Genomic DNA, 19,988 nt, shown 5'->3' with positions numbered 1-19,988 from the left:
ACGTACACACACTCCATAATGTGTGTAATCTGTATAAAGCACGCAGGCAGAGCTCTAGATTACGATAGGCGCGAGCTGTTAATTCTTTTTTCGGGCGTGTATGCAACTGCGTATATGTAGCAGCGATTTCGCCTACGTACGTAGGTATATCACGAGAGAGTCCTAAATTTGCACGGCAGCAACTTGGGACCGATCCTTAATCTTATACATTATCGCGCGGTTACGCAATTTCCGAGCGTCGTATCTCTCGCAGGCCTATAATATAATACTCACGCGCTCGTTGACCTTAGAGCGCGAGATCAATGCGATTGAAAGATTGACGCACTTTTACCCGTTGATTTTTTTTTCTGCTGCTGCTATACATTGCGTTATACATAAATGTTAGGACTTTTACGGGCTGTCTCGGTGGCTGCTGCAAGTAAAAGTTCCTCAAAAGACACATTGTATGTAGCCACATGTGTGTGTGTAGGTACGACCGTCACCGCCGCCGAGTACTTATATCAGTGACATTAATCACCGTCGCGCACACGGCAGCCGCAGCCACAGCCGCAGTTTGCTCAAAAGTATGTGTGTGTGTGTCGTATGTATGCAGGGAGTGTTCCGTTATTTTTTTTCTCTCTCTCTCTGGTTTTTTTTTCGTCGTCGTTGTCGTCGAAATCTCGTCTATATTACTATATGTTTCTGCCCGTTCCCTTTTCTGCATTCGTATATCGTACAGGGCCCACGATGAAAAATTTTCCAGCCGCGTATATATTTCTCTCGGGGCGTTCGAATGCGGTTCCCGCGATTCGCTCGAGTCGTCCTATATATTTCGCGCTGCGAAGAGAGAAAATCGGGCTGCCGCCGCGTTGTGTTGTTTCGCGTATAAGCGGGCCGGCGGTATCTCTGCTGCAGAAGTTGCGTAAGACACACGTCTCTCTCTCGCCTCACTTACTTTTTTTTTGCCTTCCAGATTATGAGTCGTAAGCACGCGTTGGTGTGTGTGTACTGCAGTACACGCCTTCCGTGACTTTCATTTTCGGTATATCTACGCGCCGATATATATATACTTAATTGTGCACCGCAGCTTGTGCGCGCGACTCCGAGTTAATGACCCTTTACCTTTGACTCTCGGCGCGAACCGCGGCGGTATTATTAAGTACGGTCGACGCTCCGATATTATCCTTTCTTATAGATATGTAGGTCGAGCTCGAGCGAACTCCGAGATTTTTCCAAGTATATAGCTCGAGCCTCTAATCAGCCACGTCTCGTTTTGTTATATACCGACTCCATGACGAGCTGGCGCGCGCGCATTCTGTGTTATTCAATGGATAGGGAAATTATGACGTACTATTAAGGCTCGCTCGAGCTATGGAAATTCCGCCGGCGTCCCGCATGACAACGACGACTGCAGCCTTTTCTGCATGGGCAAGACAATTGCCTCGTTATAATGTGTATACACACGGAGTTTTATCTATGTATATAATACTTTGTTAGTTAGAGCAGCGAGTCGATTTTACGGTACGATGATGGAAATTGGCCGATCGTTTAACCGATGATGCGCGGCTGTATGGTCGGACGGAGGAGGTAACGAGTTTGTGTGCGCGGTGCAGTTCCTCCGTCCTTTGAAAAAAGAAAAACGCCGATACTCTGTCTCGATCGCGGTGCAGATTCCTCCTCCTTCTTCTCCCCGATCCTATATATATTATATCGGCATGACATGCTCGGAAGACGAGGCCGCTGCTCCGCGTGCATCTATCTCAGTCTCTCTCTCATTGAGCTCCATCGAGCAGCTATTTCCGCTATTTGTTCAGCGCTATACGGCAGCCCCCTCGGCGTATTCTCTCCGCGCGCGCTAAAATTTGTCGGGCGCTCACGAGCGCGAAAAGGAAAGGTAGTAGTAGGAGCTGAGCTGCATCGCAATATACATTAGCAGCGAGGCTCTCCGCTCGTTGCTGCTGATGCTGCTGGCGTCGAGCGTGTGGGAGGATCGACGCGAGTCGCGCGCGGGCAGCGCAACTCCTTTTGCCGGCAATAACAGAGCGCGGCTGAGTCAGTCTCGCGCGTACTAGCCCGAAAGACGGGACACGGACGAGTACTATAAGGCTCTCCCGCGAAGTACCCGAGAGCCTCGACATGTGACGAACGAGTTGTAGTAATTAGCCATTGATTCTCTGCGACTCCGAGTGTCGGTGTACAGTGTGTTTTTTCGACTTTTTTTAAAAATTGTATGTTGTTTTTGCTGCTGTGTTGAGTTCTCGTTGAGTTCCTTCTATATGAAGTCCGCGAGTGTCACCACCTCAACCGGGAGATGAGACGACTCGGCCGAGGAGGAGGCAGCGGCGAGATGCCTCCGATCGTTATCGTCATCGGCACGCTCGTTCTGGCGCTGAACTTCGCCCAGGTGAGAGCCAAAGCTGCGCACGAGTCACCGCACCGCCAGTATATATTGGCGATTTTTTGTTTTGTTTTGGCTTTTCTTGTCTCGCTCGCGAAACGAGCCGTGCAGGATCATTGCGCTTATTAACGATCTCGCGGCTGCGATCGGCTCGCTATTAAACACCGGTGCTCGCGCGTGAAAGTATATACGCGGTAGTTATGGTGTATCAAAAGTGTCCCCATGTGCTCGACGATACCCGCGACTAATGAAGCGCGCGCCTCTAATTCAATGGATATTAAATGTGTGTATAAGCTTTGCAGTGCGCAGCTCGTTCAAATGTCAGCGCTGGACACTACTTATGTACTCTCTATGCGGCTTTCGACTTACGCAATGTTTACTCGCGCGACGATAATTATACCTCCTTTCGAATTCGCGCGCGTGCGAAATTTAATTTCCGCGCCGCGCCACCCGACGAAGAGTTTCGAGTCAAAAACGTTCCGAGCTTTTATATTATTATGTACTTCGATCGAGTGCAGCAGCTATAATGTATAAGGTATATAAGTGCAGCCACGCGCGCAGGCATCGATTCATTCGTCGAGCATCGGCGCGCCTGCAGTGTTTACGTTTTTCTCGTACGAGAAGCGATCGAGACAGGCGAGAGATTATATCCGCCCCCGACTATATATAAACGTGGGCTTTTATAAACGGATGATCGTCGTGATCGCTGTGTGTGTAGGTATATATACAGGTAGTAGTACTCGCCGAGAAGCGCATGACGTTTTTTTAGCTCGTCCGCCGGAGAGAGAGAGATTACTCCATCAAACGCGCGGAATGAAATATCTTCTTCTCTGCTGCAGCTGCTCTTCATGGCCTGTCAACCCTGCGAGAGCCTCGAAATGACGGCGGCCTCTATCTTAAGTACGGAAAAAAAGAGTATAACCAAGAGCACGAGGCAATTTCTAACTCACGGCGATTTTTCGGTGTATTAACAGAACACGACGGATTTGCGAATTTCAGTGTCGTGTGGATCGTCGTGGGAAATTCTCGCGACGACGCGTCATGCGCCTCACTCACTCACTCACTCTCTCTATATACCTATATATATTAAAGAGTGTCAGAGCTGCGCGTTAAATGACGTATATAGTACGCCAAGTTATTATTAAGAATCTAGCCCAAGAGCAGCAGCTGTTGCGCCTCGTATAAGCATATAATTGTTGCTATCCGTTTTTTGCGCAACGATCGCGCGACGACGCTGTGTTTTTTTGGTCACGAAGCGCGTTTATAAGATGTTTATATGCATGTAAAAAAGTTAAGCCAAGCTCTCCCTTTTTCTTATAATATTATCGCCTTCTTCTTCGTTTTTTTTTTCATTATACAAGCGCGCATGTGAACTTTTATTATTACTTTTAATTGTTCGAGATTTGTGTGTGTGTATAAACAAGCGGCATTATATGTAGATATACTTAGGCTGCTGCCGCTGTGGGTATTGTTACGCGCGCGCCGCAGCAGCAACTCAGCTCGCACACTATAAAGCTGCTTCGTGCGAGGGGGGGTCTATATTATCGTCTTGTCTCATCGAAAAATGAAAGGCAGCAGTAGCAGCAATACCGGGAGCCAAAAGTCAAAAGTTAGACTGCGGAGGAAAAAAAAGGACAATAGCCGAGCTGACTTTATACTATACCGTACTATATGTGTTGTACTACGTGTACGAACGCGCATAATGACGAAATGACACGAGCGCAATTACAGCAATGAACATATGTAAAAAAAATTCACATTTTGAGATTTACTCTTTATTTTTTTTTATTACTCGCATGAAAAATCTTGAAAATTAAATTACATCAGACAAAAGATACAAAGCTCAGTTATCGCTATCACTGTCGTTTTCTTTATTAATGAGGATCGAGATCACGGGCGGTGTTTTCACCCGCAGTCGCCGAGAAAATATTACACATTTCCCCGTCCATCAGCTAATTGTAGATGATCGCATTGCAGCAGAGAATCGGCAGCCGTTGACTCGTCAGCTCCAAGAAGGGATCCAGCGCCTAGCGTCGAAAAAATCATCTCGACATTATCTCGGCCCAATTCATGCTCTGACAGGGTCGACGATGGCCACTATGCCAGACGCTTGTCTCAATTCAGTTAGTTCATGACAGTTATTTGTTGGAAATGTCTAATCAGAGCGTCGCTCCGGGCCGGTTTGTATCCTATCTTCTCGAGACGCTCGACGACCATCGGAGCTATAGAAATTCGATCCGATTCGTAATAACAATCGAACGCGTTACTTATCTGCCTGAATCGAACGGCGAAGCCGACCTCGTCGGGGAAACCGAAGGCGGAAAACTCAGCGCCTCGAGCCAGGAGCAGGTCTATCGCCCCGCGTAAAAATTTTTATGTCATTTTGAAGTTTTCTAAAACTTGACAAAACCTATGTTCCGAGGAAGTTTTCACAAGCTTGTCACTGAGACACAGTCAAAGGGTCGAACAAAATTTTTCCAAGTTCTCTAGACGTTGGGAAAACTTGTCAAAAAAATTCCGAAAACTTAAAAAAACTTGCAAAAATGTGGCCCAAAAGTTTTTGCAAAGTTAACATAACTTTGCAAAACTTTAGCCACATTTTCTCAAATTTGTTCAAAATTTTCGGGAAATAGAAAAAAATTTATTTTCCGGACTCGCGCAAACACTAATATTAAAATTAATCCACGCACCCATTATTTCGTTAAAAAGCCTATTTTAGCTTTGAATGCACGCCCGAGGAATGTAAATCGCGCACGGTTATATCGACACATACACGAATTGCACACCAATTTAGTCGCGAACAGTCACACACGATTTTCGGAGTCGCTGTCACCGACATTCACACACACTACTGAATCCCACAAAAAATTTAATGACTTTTAATAAAAAAAAATCTATCCACGCCGAACAGCATCTTCGACAAATCCGTGTTCATCTAGTTAACAGGAGGTTAGTTTACTAATATCAACAAAACAATGCGTGTACATGTCAAAACAAAAAAACAAAGCCAACGAACTAACCTCGTTTAAATTAGAGACACACGGATTTGTCGAAGATGCTGTTCGGCGTGGATAGATTTTTTTTTATTAAAAGTCATTAAATTTTTTGTGGGACTCAGTAGTGTGTGTGAATGTCGGTGACAGCGACTCCGAAAATCGTGTGTGACTGTTCGCGACTAAATTGGTGTGCAATTCGTGTATGTGTCGATATAACCGTGCGCGATTTACATTCCTCGGGCGTGCATTCAAAGCTAAAATAGGCTTTTTAACGAAATAATGGGTGCGTGGATTAATTTTAATATTAGTGTTTGCGCGAGTCCGGAAAATAAATTTTTTTCTATTTCCCGAAAATTTTGAACAAATTTGAGAAAATGTGGCTAAAGTTTTGCAAAGTTATGTTAACTTTGCAAAAACTTTTGGGCCACATTTTTGCAAGTTTTTTTAAGTTTTCGGAATTTTTTTGACAAGTTTTCCCAACGTCTAGAGAACTTGGAAAAATTTTGTTCGACCCTTTGACTGTGTCTCAGTGACAAGCTTGTGAAAACTTCCTCGGAACATAGGTTTTGTCAAGTTTTAGAAAACTTCAAAATGACATAAAAATTTTTACGCGGGGCGTCTGGCGAGATTCGGACCGCCGCCTTGTCGAAGCAGCAACGCAGCGACTTTTTTCCAGCCGAGCATCCAAGCGCGATGTAGCGGCGTGTGACCGCACATGTTCGGGGAGTCGATCTGTACCAGCTGACGTTTTTCTTCGTTCATCTCGAAGATTACCTTCGCTAATTCGTAAGCTTCTTTCTCTCTTTCGCAAATTATATGCAAAGGCGCATCTCCGTCCGCGTTGGCCAAATTTGGATCAGCACCTCCCCTCAGCAGCGATATTAACAAGTTTCTGTGGCCCTGAGACAGCCAAATGCAACGGAACTTCTCCTTCGTTGTTCCGCGCGTCGACTCGCACCGTCCGACGATGGATGTCGTCGCACAGCCTGAGAAATACCTCCACCAGATCTTGGTCGTTCTCGTCTCTGTTGCAAGCGACGCGCGGAGTCGTCAATCCCTCCGGATTGCAGGCACTCGAACAGGGCCTCTTCTCGGGAGGAACTTGACCATCCTCTTTCTGTTGTGGTGCAGAGCCCAGCGGTGTCCTGCCTCTCTTGCTTAGTAAGTTTTTATTGGCATCATGTTTGGTATACATTGCCATAGCGCTGCTGGCATGAAAGGCGCTGTCGGAACGAATTACAAATTAGTTTGAAATATATATATATATATATGGGTAAGGCTCAGAATTTTTTAAATAAACCTGCGCTCGTATGTCACCGATCTTGACGCGCTTTTGGTATGTTATAGTACATGGTAAAAAAGACCCAAAACCAAAATTTTAGACCCCCTCCCCCCTCCTACCCCCCACTTCCGGTATAAACGTCCATTTTCTATCTATATTTTTTTTGAAGGCCTGAAGCAATTAAAAAATCTGAAAAAATTCACAAAAATACTTTTCAACAATCCAAACAACCTTGAATTTTTTCAGATTTTTTGAGTGCTTCAGGCCTTCAGAAAAAATTATTGAAAATTTTGAAAATTCATATACGGCGCTACGATGCAATACAAAGCCCGATCTTTTTTTCCACTTATTTTTGACATCAAAATACATAACCTCAAATTTTTTCAGATTTTTTCAGACAGAGCGCTGGCGGTTTTTAGCCGAAAAACGCCCTTTTTTTACGAAAATAATTTTTTTAGGGCGATATGAAGCTTTAAAAAATCTGGAAAAATTTTTTTCTTGTTTTTCAGGTCAAAATACATAACCTTGAATTTTTTCAAATTTTTTAATTGAAGGCGATAGCATCTATGGCTAAAAAACGCTATTTTTATGAAAAACGGTTCCTGGAACCCAGAGGTTCCGGTAAAAAAATTTGAAAAAATTTTTTTCGAATTCCTTGTCAAATTTTAATAAATTTTGACCGTCGCAAAATTTCGATTGGAGCTTCCTAGCTCATTCTAGAGCATAACAAAGATTCGAGCGAAATTCTGAAGAAATTCATCACAATTACATTATTTTTCAAATTTCTTCAGAATTTCGCTCGAATCTTTGTTATGCTCTAGAATGAGCTAGGAAGCTCCAATCGAAATTTTGCGACGGTCAAAATTTATTAAAATTTGACAAGGAATTCAAAAAAAATTTTTTCAAATTTTTTTACCGGAACCATCGGGTTCCAGGAACCGTTTTTCATAAAAATAGCGTTTTTTAGCCATAGATGCTATCGCCTTCAATTAAAAAATTTGAAAAAATTCAAGGTTATGTATTTTGACCTGAAAAACAAGAAAAAAATTTTTCCAGATTTTTTAAAGCTTCATATCGCCCTAAAAAAATTATTTTCGTAAAAAAAGGGCGTTTTTCGGCTAAAAACCGCCAGCGCTCTGTCTGAAAAAATCTGAAAAAATTTGAGGTTATGTATTTTGATGTCAAAAATAAGTGGAAAAAAAGATCGGGCTTTGTATTGCATCGTAGCGCCGTATATGAATTTTCAAAATTTTCAATAATTTTTTCTGAAGGCCTGAAGCACTCAAAAAATCTGAAAAAATTCAAGGTTGTTTGGATTGTTGAAAAGTATTTTTGTGAATTTTTTCAGATTTTTTAATTGCTTCAGGCCTTCAAAAAAAATATAGATAGAAAATGGACGTTTATACCGGAAGTGGGGGGTAGGAGGGGGGAGGGGGTCTAAAATTTTGGTTTTGGGTCTTTTTTACCATGTACTATAACATACCAAAAGCGCGTCAAGATCGGTGACATACGAGCGCAGGTTTATTTAAAAAATTCTGAGCCTTACCCATATGTATGAACAAGCTTATTAACTAAGAGTTAAACTTGCCTGGAACAACAAAGGAGAAGTTCCGTTGCATTTGGCTGTCTCGGGGCCACAGAAACTTGTTAATATCGCTGCTGAGGGGAGGTGCTGATCCAAATTTGGCCAACGCGAACGGAGATGCGCCGTTGCATATAATTTGCGAAAGAGAGAAAGAAGCTTACGAATTAGCGAAGGTAATCTTCGAGATGAACGAAGAAAAACGTCAGCTGGTACAGATCGACTCCCGGAACGTGTGCGGTCACACGCCGCTACATTGCGCCTTGATGCTCGGCAGAAGCGAAGTCGCCGCGTCGTTGCTCAGACGAGGCGTCGGTCCGAATCTCGCCGGACGCGATCGACCCGCTCCTGGCTCGTTGCGCTGCCTTTTTCGCCTTTGGTTTTACCGGTCAGGTCGGTTTCGCCGTTGGATTCAGGCAGAAAATTAAGGCGTCTGGCGATGGTCGTCGAGCGTCTCGAGAAGAGAGGATACATTAACTGACTCGGAGCGACGCTCTAATTATCGTCGACGGATCTCGACGATGAGTTCGCGAGCCAAGCGAAAGAGATAACGATAGAGCCGGGCCTGTCTCTTTACGAGTTTATCCAGTTGCAACTCACGTGATACTCGGAATACTCGGAGTTTGCGAGCTCGAAAAAATTGTCCAAGATGCTTGGAATCGCGGTGATGCGACGCTGCGGCGTGGACGTGGACGACGGCGCCTCGTCGTCAGGCTCGTCCTTGTAGCCGCATCCGACGACGAACAGAGTCACCCGCCAGCTCGTCCGCGGCTCGAGCGATTCGCTCTCGTACTCGAGGCAGTCGACGAGGAGCCGATCGATCTCCTCGTGACTCGAAACCTCCGTGACCAGCTGCAGTTGTACAGAACGGGGATAAACTCGCGTCGCTCCTCCGCTACTGTCGAATCGCCGATCCTTTCGCGCGCGTCTCGCGACTCTCTCGTTCTCGCTTCTCCAATGCGGGGCCTGACGCGGTAATACGCGTCGGATTCTTCGGAGAAACATTGTTGATCGCGCACTGGCACTTAACGGAGGAGCACGCGCGAACGGACGATGTTCACCGTACCGAGTCCGATCGTCGTTTGAGCGAACGAGAAGGCACAACTGCGAGCGAACGCGACAGTCGCAGAGGAGAGGTACAGAGACGCGCGTGACAAAAAAAATTATAAGACGTTACAATAACAATAGGTGCGAGCACGAGAATCAAGGGTGATTCGTAGTTATATCTACAAGATACGTAGTTTTTTGCAAGGACCTCTAATTCCATGCGGAATCGCTTCGAGCCAGTTGAGCGTGTGTAGCCGTGTAGCTCGGGCCGTGTCGAGGGGTACACGACCCTCGGCGCGCACCATCGAACGTCGACCGCAATGCACTTATATAAGGTCTTACGTGTTTCAAGTTTACTCGTCTCGTACGTATTAATTGGTCGTTACCCCTTTTATGAATTTTTTTAGCTACCTCGATTCGAAGTTGATATTTTATTTTTATAATTTAGGCTGGGAGAAATTGTTTTTCACTCCCTAGTAAGATGAAAAATATACTAATAGCCCCTTGGTCTGACAGTCTCGAGTGTCAAAATAAGCTTCCTCTCTATTTACTTACTTAATCCTTGGCTGCTGCTGCTTCTGCTTCTATATAACAAAGAGACAGAGGACTCGTATGTACCTATATAGCTGCAACTATTGTTACAGCTGTCGCGCGCGTACATACACCTCGGTCGAACCGGTTTTTGTCGAGTCGTGTGCACTGCTCTCACGACTAAATTCGGAATACTCCTATATACTCGAGTCTAGCCTCGAGCGTGCGGGGGGGGGGCCGTCAGCATAATTCATGAATCGGATGCTGCGCCGTCGCGCTTATTAAACGAGCAACAACGCGATCGCGAGCTTCCGTCGCTGTTCTGCACCGCGACTGCGTTGGCGATCTGCGGTTCTTGACCGCGCGCGCCTCGAGCCGCGTATACATATACCGGACAATGATTACGTTTTCTCTTTGTTTCGCGCCCGCTTCGGAGCTGTCGCGCACACACATACTTCGGTCCAAGAATTTTCCTCGCGATCGAGCGTATCGATCGCGCCTATACACACCTAATGTAAGCTCGGTGGTGGTGGCTTATCTTTCTCTCTCGCCGCATCGGCATTTTCAGCATTTCACCGAGCGAGCTTAGAGAGGCTATACCATAGTTGGGCGAGAATCGGAGAGGAATCCGTCTGCCGCGCACGGCCTATTCTCGAGTATAAATTGTCCGCGCTCGCGTGTGTGTGTACGTATAGCTCTCTAAGCTCTTCGCAGCTAGATAGATAACGTATATACTAGACGTACTGCGTTTCTTTGTGTCGATCGTTATGGGTCTGCATCCTTATATTCATTCGTCCGTCCTTCGTTATGTACACCTATACCGATCGATGCCTGCACGCGGGCGTTTACGACTCCGAGCGTCAAAGCAGCAGCACAGCACTTCGTTTATATGCCGGGCACGACTTTTTCGAATATTTCCTCTCCGTAGCCGAAGACGCCCGAACTCAGTTAGACATTATTATATTTCTTTGAAAATCTCCTCTTGCGCTCTGCAGTTATCTCTTTCTTCAAATCGCGCGCGAGTCGCAGCGATGAGTCGCGGACTCTATAAACTAAAAGAAGAAGCCGCGGCGGAGGCGCGCATGACATTGACCCCGATACACGCCGCGTGCTTCTGCGCGCAATGCGGCTCGATCGGTATATATAAGTGGCGGTGGTTCCCACGAGACCGCAAAGATTCTTCTTCTTCCCTCGGCCGCGAGTTTCGAAATCGCTCATTTTCGCGCTTGTCTATATCTACTAGGAGTAGCAGAAACAAGAGTCAATCCGCGCGCATCATCATCGTCGTCCTGCGGGTGGAGAATGTGCATTGGATTCGCATCGGCGATCGAGTTAATTTAAAGCAGCCGTACCGAACTTACGAGCCGAATTATAACAAAACTCTGTAGTAGTGTATAAGCGAACTAACGACGCTTATGTACCGGAGCATCTCTCGCTGCACCGTTATGTTTTTTCTGTACGAGCTCGCGAGCGACAAACGCCGCAGTATACGCAGAGCAGCTAAGCGCTTTTAACAACGGATTACGCATTCTTGTAATGTATATTGGGGATATATTGCGAGGTACGTATAGAGAGAGGAAAAACGGGTCGAGCCAAGCACGATCCCGATCGCAGAGGGGCTCGAGCTCACACATGCGTCGTCGGCGGCGGCTTTTCAGGGTCACGGACGCGCGACAATCTCCTGACTCTGTACGGATACGTGCGATATATCGCGACGCGTCAATAACGTAATCGATGCGCAGTCGATCTTACAAATCGACGTCATACATGCGAGAGCAGCTGATTGCACTTACAATGCCCACACAGCTCCTAAGTACACACGATAGAGATCGTTAATAACGCGCGCATGCGATCGTGGGAGTGCAAGGAAGGAAAGTGCCGCAGCGGCCTTTCTATAATGCCCGAATATATAAACTGCAGCGGCAGCAGCGAGAGTTTGTCTTTGCGCTCGCGCGCAGTAAAGTCATACATACACTGCAGCGTGTTTAATTGCGCAGCGGTGCGCGAACTACACGGCGCGCAAATTCCATATAGCCAAGTAGTAATAGTAGTGGGTATATATAAGTGACGATGCGATTAGCATTGTTTGCTTAATCAGCTGTGCAGAGAGAGACTCTCCTCCCACTCCGATACTTGGAATTTTCTGCGACTGCCGCCGTTGCTGCTGCTGCCGAGAGGAAAGCGAAAGTGTATGTAAGTATGTATGCGTGCTGCATGATGTGCTGCTGCTGCGCCATCGAGATTGAGCGATTACATTAATTTATATTTACACACATACATAAACGCACTGCACATTTGGAAAAACACACGTTATAATGTACATAGGTGTATTTAAGCACTTTCTATCCTATCTCGCGAGAACGAGAGAATTTTACGCGGGTTTCTCGAGCGACAAATTGTCGCGCCGTACCGAGAGGATGCGTGCGGATTCACACACACATGCTTTATTCACCGCGCAAAAAGGGGCACGTCTAGCTTATCACTCTGTCTCGTGGTGTGGGCCCTCGACGAGCGACCGAGAAAGAGAGAGAGAGAGAGAGAGAGAGAGAGAGAGAGAGAGACTTTATTGCGCTTATACGGGAGGGCTGGTTGCAGCTTTAATCGCTGTCAGTCGCTTATGGTACAGCGGACTTTACCTCTCTCTCTCGCTCTCAGGCGTGCGCCGATTTCAGTCCGAGATATTGGGCCTGGGCTCTGCTCGGTGGGCGAGACTCGCTCCATTACTACACATTGTTTTGCTCGATTTTGCGCAACTTTTATATAGTACAGAGGAAGGCGCTTGTGTACGCGCGCGACTCGCCCCCATCTGTTGTATAGCTTCCACGATCGCGAGCCAGCTAGCTATATAGCTAAAAGAGCTGAGCGGAAAAGGAGAGACAGAGAGAGATAGAGAACTGCCCTTACCTCATTTATGAACGTTATATTATGTACTCTCTCGTTGGCACACAAAGAGGAGCGAGCGAGCCCCGACGTGTACATATATATAGCGATTTTCCGCTCTCGTCCGATAAGAGGCGCAGCGAGAACGCGCGCATGAGCTCTCATACATTTACGACTGTATACACCGCGAGGGGGTTTCAGTTCGAGCTGTGGAATACTATACGCGCGACGTTATATCGAGAGCTAGGCGAGCGGAGACCAAAAGACAGACACCGCGCGGATAGATCGTCGAGCGCCAGCGCGTGCAAAGCCGAACCTTGATTCAGACAAAAAGAAGGAATGAGAAAAAATTAAGACCTCCGATACGTTCTAGTGGCCAGGGCGATCTCCATTTCGGAGATTCCCAATTGTATATACTGGGAATTCAATATTTATCTACCGTACACGCAGAGCCTAAAGTATAAATTTCGACGCTCCAAAGTGTAATATGCGCAGATTAGACTTTTTGGTCAAGGCGCATGGACGAAAAGTATAATCTGCTCATATCATACTTTTCAAAAGTGTAATATGGGCAAATTAGACTTTTCAAAAATCACCATCTCAGCAAAAGTCTAATTTGCTCATATTACACTTTTGAAAAGTATATTATGAGCAAATTATACTTTTCGTCCATGCGCCTTGACCGAAAAGTCTAATCTGCACATATTATACTTTTCAAAAAATCATCATTACACTACTTGTGTAAACGTCTGCGGTAAATCGATAAATGTGTTTTTTCATTGAATTTTTTTTATTAAAAGTCGTTTTTAAAATTTTGTACTCGATAATCATATTAACACTATCGGTCAATTGTTATTGTATTGACTTTCTGTTTGTGACTTGTATTTTTATGCTTTCTAAACAATGGTAAGTATGTGACTTGTCAAATAGTCAGCGTTATTGTGCGACACAAAGCAAGCAGACACATGAACATTGTTTGCTTGAAAACATCAATATGAGTAGCTGCGAACTTTTAAATGTTGATGTAAGTATTTACAATCATATTGAATGTTTCATAAGCTTCATTAATAAACTTCTCGCGATAGATTAACAATTTCTCTGCGGAAGACTTGAGCAGTTACTTGGTAAAGGAACGTCAAATCCCAGTGGAGGTTACGAACATATTTTTAGGTATGTACACCTTAAATTTTATGTTTCTATCAATTAAGTTTTTAATTTTTAATAGACATAAACTTAATATTATGTCAAGTCCAATTTTAATGTTATATTTTAATGTTTTGCTCAAATAAGGTTAGCATTAAGGACTAACAGGGGGCTTGATTTTCTGTACTTTTTCTATTCACAGTACTGGGCTGTATAAGTGAAAAATTCTTTTTTTTATCAAAATTTGGTTAAACATTCCATCAAAATAGTTACATACATTCATACAAGGCCATAATTATAACCCTATAATTAACCTTCTTCACTAAATATATTTGAGACATTTAAGGGCTAACAGGGGGCTTAATTATTTTTCATCTTTCAGTTACAGTACTTGGCTGTAAAAGTGCAAAAAAATTGTTTTTCCAATAACACACATAATAACCTGTTTCAATACCCTATTTGATAGTATTTTGTCAAGTTAGATAATTAGAAACAGTGAAGAACATTAATACTGAGGTTGTGGGGGTTATACAAAAGCTTTAAACACATCTACGCTACCTATCGTAGAAACCACATATGTTCGTTGAGTTAGATGCTCGCTCTTGGACTTCTACGATAGGTAGCTTAGACATGTTTAAAGCTTTTCTATAACCCCCACAACCTCAGAATTAATGTTCTTTACTGTTTCTAATTATCTAACTTGACAAAATACTTTCAAATAGGGTATTGAAAAAGGTTATTATGTGTGTTATTGGAAAAACAATTTTTTTGCACTTTTACAGCCAAGTACTGTAATTGAAAAATGAAAAATAATTAAGCCCCCTGTTAGCCCTTAAATGTTTCAAATATACTTAGTGAAGAAAGTTAATTATAGGGTCATAATTATAGCTTTATATGAATGTATGTAACTATTTTCATGGAATTCTTGACCAAAGTTTGAAAAAAAAATTTTTCACTTATACAGCCTAATACTGTGAATAGAAAAATTAAAAACATTGAAGTGCCCTTAGAGGCCCTAATGAGTCACATTAAGCTAGCTCAAAGTCGTAGACTTGAATACAAACTAATATGTATTATTGTTGGTGAAATTTGACATTGTTATTGCAAATTGGAATAAGTTTGATTTGCTCACTTTAAGCTAGATTATTTTATCCATTGATATACTATTGAAATATATTTACATGTACTTAGCTATTGTACTTGTAAACTATATAAATTAACATAAAGTAAATAGAAGATTCAATGTACATTAGAAAAAGTATTTACATTTAGAACTGTTGATGTGAGCAAAGTTAAGTAATAATTCCTTAATTACAACATATAAAGTTCTTTATTAATTAATGTTATGAGAATTAGCTTGTCAGAATTAAAATAAATAAATGCAGAACAGCAATTCATATAGAGCTAATATTTGAAAAATGTCCATTCTGTTTGAAATTTTTGGAGGAATTTTTTTCATCTATGCTCGAATGGACTCTGTATGGCTTATTTTAGGCTGTACCGAAAAAGTGCTATTTATAACATAAAGATTTGTTGTTGTTGATGTTGTTTTTTTTTTTTTTATTTATTACAACGTCTTCGGTTGTGGTGTAATCAATCGTTTCTATAATAAATCATACCCGCAGACGATGCAAAATATTTCATATTCATTATTGATTCAGTAAAATATTCACGAACTAAAAGTATTTAAATAAACTAAAAAAAAAAAAAGTATTTAAATAAACTAAAACGAACTAAAAGGAAATAAAATACCAATAATAACTAAAATAATTCAAATTTCAGACGTCCATGCTGATATCAATACAAAGTTATTCTAAAATATTCCTTGTTGAATTCCATTTAACCTATTTTAAAAATGAACAGCAATAAAAAATTATTGTTGTGTTCTTTCTGTGAATCGTCATTCCCGACATTATCAGACTTAACATCTCATTGGAAAAATGATCATACTTTAAATATTTATGGCCCATCAGGTTTAGGAGATGAAAAAATTTCTTGCAAAATGTGTAGTAAATCGCTAAAAACAATTCGTGGCTTATTGCAGCATATCGAGAATTATCATTGCCCCCAGAACAATTCATGTGAAGGTCCCTCTAAACCAAAAAAAAGAAAAACGGATGAAGACCGAAATGAAAATTGGGCTGGTGAAAACTTAAATTTAGATGCTCTTTTATGCAAAATGATAGCACATTTAAGACTTCAAACTACAATAACAGGTACTGATTTGGGATTGATCGCTGATAATGTAGTGACTTTACTGGAAAATGTAATGGAAAATGTTCGTGAAAAAATAGAAAAATTTTGTAAAACGGGTCAACTCGTTAAAAGTGATGAAGATCTACAACTTTTTTTGAATCTGTTTTCGTGCGATTCAAAACAGTTTTCATATTTGAAATATATGAAAAACCAAATAAGTGTCCTAAAAAAAAATTTCAAGTATATAGATCCGATCGATATATTCTTAGGAAATAGAACGTTGAATGCCATTGATAGTAATAACCCTGATGAACCATTGACTGAGTCTGTAAATATTTCTTACGTTTCATTAATTGACACTATAAAACTTGTCTTTTCAAATGAAGAAGTTTCAAATTTCAAAAGTAGTGACGTTCCTGTTCTGGAAGATGTTTTGACAAGATTTGAAGATGGAGAAATTTTCAAAGAGCACCCTTTTTTCCAAAAATACGAAAATGCGATTCCAATCGTATTATACTATGATGACTTTTTAGTAAACAGTGCTCTTGGAAGTAAAAGAGATCAGAAACTTGGAGGCTTTTACGTAAGTTTTTTAAATTTACCAGAGCATCTACGTGATTTCATTGGTAATGTTCATCCATTAGTGATAGTCAAATTGAAGGACATAAAAACGTTTGGAATAGACAGATGTCTCCAAGCGTTCATGTTAGAATTATTAAAATTGGAATCGGATATGGGAGTAAGCTGCATTATTGATGGAAAAAACTTTATTTTACGAGGTACTCTAGTGGGTGTGATCGCAGACACCTTGGCTGCACACGAAATATTTGGTTTTTTAGGACCTTCAGCTACTTATTTTTGCAGGCAATGTCTTATAACAAAAGAACAAAAACATTTTTTTCCATTAATAAATGTACCCTTAAGGGACAAAGAATCTCACGATTTCCATGTGCGATTAGTTGAAAGTGAAACAGAAGAAAGTATAATGGGTGTAAAAAGAGGGTGTATTTTGAACGAATCAAAATATTTTCACTGTTCAAATAATTTCAATTTTGATATAATGCACGATGTGCTGGAGGGCCAAGGACAACTCGATTTGAAATTAGTCATAGAAAAGTTAATTGCAAATAAAGAGTATGGCTTAAGTCTGGAATATATAAATGATCAAATAAATACTTTCGATTACGGACCAATAGACAGTAAAAACAAGCCTACTCCAATAGTTGAGTATTCATCCAGAGAAATTAAGCTTCAAGAACGTGCAGCGCAAACTTGGGTTTTATTAAGAGCATTTCCATTCTTCGTTTCGGGAAAAGTTATGGAGAATGATCCATATTTGCAACACATCATTAATCTAAATATGATAAATGAAATTATTTTTGCTCCAAGAGTGCCTGTTTCTACTTTGTCTTATTTGCAAGACCTTATAGACAGTCATATTGAATCATTTCAAAAACTTTTTCCGGGTACTAATATGACAAACAAATTGTTGCACATGAGACATTATCCTGATTGTATAAAAAAGAACGGGCCACTTCGTCATCTATCTTGTTTCAAATACGAGGCAAAGCATAATTTATTTATTACATATGGGAATCAGTGCCGTAATTATAAAAATTTATCAAAAACAATGATGAATTTGGCTCAAATATCTCAATCTTCGGTATGGGGTTCAAATAGCCAAGTTATACGAAGAAAACTCAACTTTAATTCGTTCGACGAGCCAACTGAAAGTGATAAAAATATCATGCAAAAAGTTGTTGGCACTGACTTAATAGCAGAGAATCTTAAAATTGTACAAGATATAAGTATTTATAGTAAAATTTTTAAAGTAGGTTTATTTGTAGTTTTAAATAGTCGCAATCCAAATAATAGAAATATGCCATCGTTCGGAAAGATTGTTAAAATTATACTGCACAATGATGAAGTTTTTTTTTACTGTAAAAAATTCAAAACATTACATCTAAATTGTGCACTAAACGCTTACGAAGTTAAAGAAACTTCTACTTACGAAATAATAAATCATAAATATTTAGGTGATATGCATGCTTTATGTGAATGGAAAGATTACTCTGAATCAACTTTTATATGTTTGTATCACATTCTAATTTAGTATGTAAAAATAGAATGAACCTAAATCATAATGTTTAAGTGATCCTTAAGTTATTTTCAGTTTTTGTTTTTTTTTTTATCTCGCCCCATAACACTGCACCACCTCAGAAAAGTTCGTCAGTTGACTACTGAAAACATTTTATACAATTTTTATAATGTAGTTTTTATAATGAAGCGTTTTGTTCATTATCATTACTACATATAAAGCGATAAATAGATTTGCAATCAATTCATCATCTCAAAAAATTTGCCACTTGACAATAAAAAAAAAGTTTATTTAAGTTGTTATGATGAAAATTTTTAATAATTGAATTTTTTCATAAATATAAAAATTACTTTAAAAATTCAGACTTCCTCGATCATTTCAAACTTAAAATTTTTTTTTACTTTTATCGCTGTTTATATGTAGTAATGAAATTGAACAAAGAGTTTGTTAGAGGTTACGCAGGTAGTTTAAGGTCTCGTTTAAGTCTTCTTTTATTATAATTAAGAAAAAATTGTTTTATCGTGTCTACGATATCTAGAATTTTAAGTAAATATTAGATTTGACTTTCAATTTGGCTTCATGCACATGATTTACAATAATGAAGCAAAACTTTTAAAGTATAGTATGTATTAATTATTTAGTTTCAATGTCTTCAATAAATAATTTTCCCTCCTAAAACAATCCTTTTTGTTCTTTTTTTTACCTTAAAGATAACTTTGTATTGATGGAGCATCTTGAACAATACAGATGGTTTTTCAAGAATGCTAAGTCTGTAAAATTGGTGAGTAGAATGAATCCTATAAAACGTTATATCATATTTTATATCATCGTTTTAACGGATGAATGTTTCAGTTTACATTAATTAACATGCACATTTGATTTTTACATGCTCAATTATTACTAACTTATGTTTTACACTTGTTTTTTGAAATACTCAAAAAACCAATGCAAGATAATATTTTCTTATTTTTGCTATTTCAATGAAAATTTGGTGCATGAGGGAACACATCCACCTTGAAACTAATTTTGTTTCATTTTATTTTTGAATAAAAATTTTCTTCTTTTTCCATTGCTTTTTTTGTAATTAAAAAAGTTTAACTTTTCTTTGAAGTAATCATATACAACTCGTTTTCGTGAGCTTTTACAGTGAAGCTGTGTGTGTTGAATTTTTTCTTTGAAAATTCAAAAAATAGAAAAGCTTTAATTTTCTAATCATAAAAAAGGCAATGAGTACGTCTGAAAAAATCTTACTTAAAAACGCTATTATAAAAAAACAAGTGACATATTTTCTTTAAAATTTTGAACAATATTCATAACACTTCTCAAAGCAACAAGAGTTTAATTTTCATAGTTGAATATGTGTAAATAAATTATCAACTAAAATTATGAATTATTACTTTTTTTCAGAGCATGACATCGATGGAAGCGCCTTTTTACTTTTAAATGAGGAAATGTTAGAAAAAAAATTAGGCATAAAAAAAATGGGAATTATTTTAAAATTAATGAAAATAATTCGGGACCATAACGTGTTAACTGCCGAGGTTATATGTTTACCCGACGACAGTAGAATTGAAGATGTGGATGAAGGAAAATTAATTATAACGAACACAAAAAGGGTTCATTCTGATTATGAACACGAAATTTCAAGTGATTCAGGGGATGACAGTGAAGATAATGGCGATAGTGACAAAAAAGATGCAGGATTTCAAAAGGAAGTAGTAACTACTAATAAAACTGTAAAGGTTCCCGCGCGCCGTCAAATGCCCGATGACAAGCAGGTGAGTTTAAGCATAATGGCGCATACTAGTTGGACTTTAATTCTACAATAGCGGGTAAATCGATCCCTTGTTTCGCTG

The 19,988-nt window shown here is 40.4% G+C and overlaps 1 protein-coding gene across 1 annotated transcript in view; it reads left to right on the top strand.

Annotated features, from left to right (window-relative positions):
* The first annotated feature begins 2,065 nt into the window (after positions 1 to 2,065).
* LOC106648463 (nuclear transcription factor Y subunit gamma) overlaps positions 2,066 to 19,988 on the top strand; it is a 43,827-nt gene continuing 25,904 nt past the window's right edge. Inside the window, exon 1 of the mRNA XM_023460305.1 lies at positions 2,066 to 2,383. Coding sequence (XP_023316073.1) covers positions 2,291 to 2,383 — 93 coding nt within the window. The 5' untranslated portion in view covers positions 2,066 to 2,290. The remainder of the gene's footprint in view (positions 2,384 to 19,988) is intronic.

This window comes from Trichogramma pretiosum, unplaced genomic scaffold, assembly GCF_000599845.2.
Source record: "Trichogramma pretiosum strain Unisexual culture from Peru unplaced genomic scaffold, Tpre_2.0 scaffold77, whole genome shotgun sequence".
Classification (NCBI taxonomy): Eukaryota; Metazoa; Arthropoda; class Insecta; order Hymenoptera; family Trichogrammatidae; genus Trichogramma; species Trichogramma pretiosum.
The sequence above is the reverse complement of the archived record's forward strand: the minus strand, read 5'-3'. Positions and strand labels throughout refer to the sequence as shown.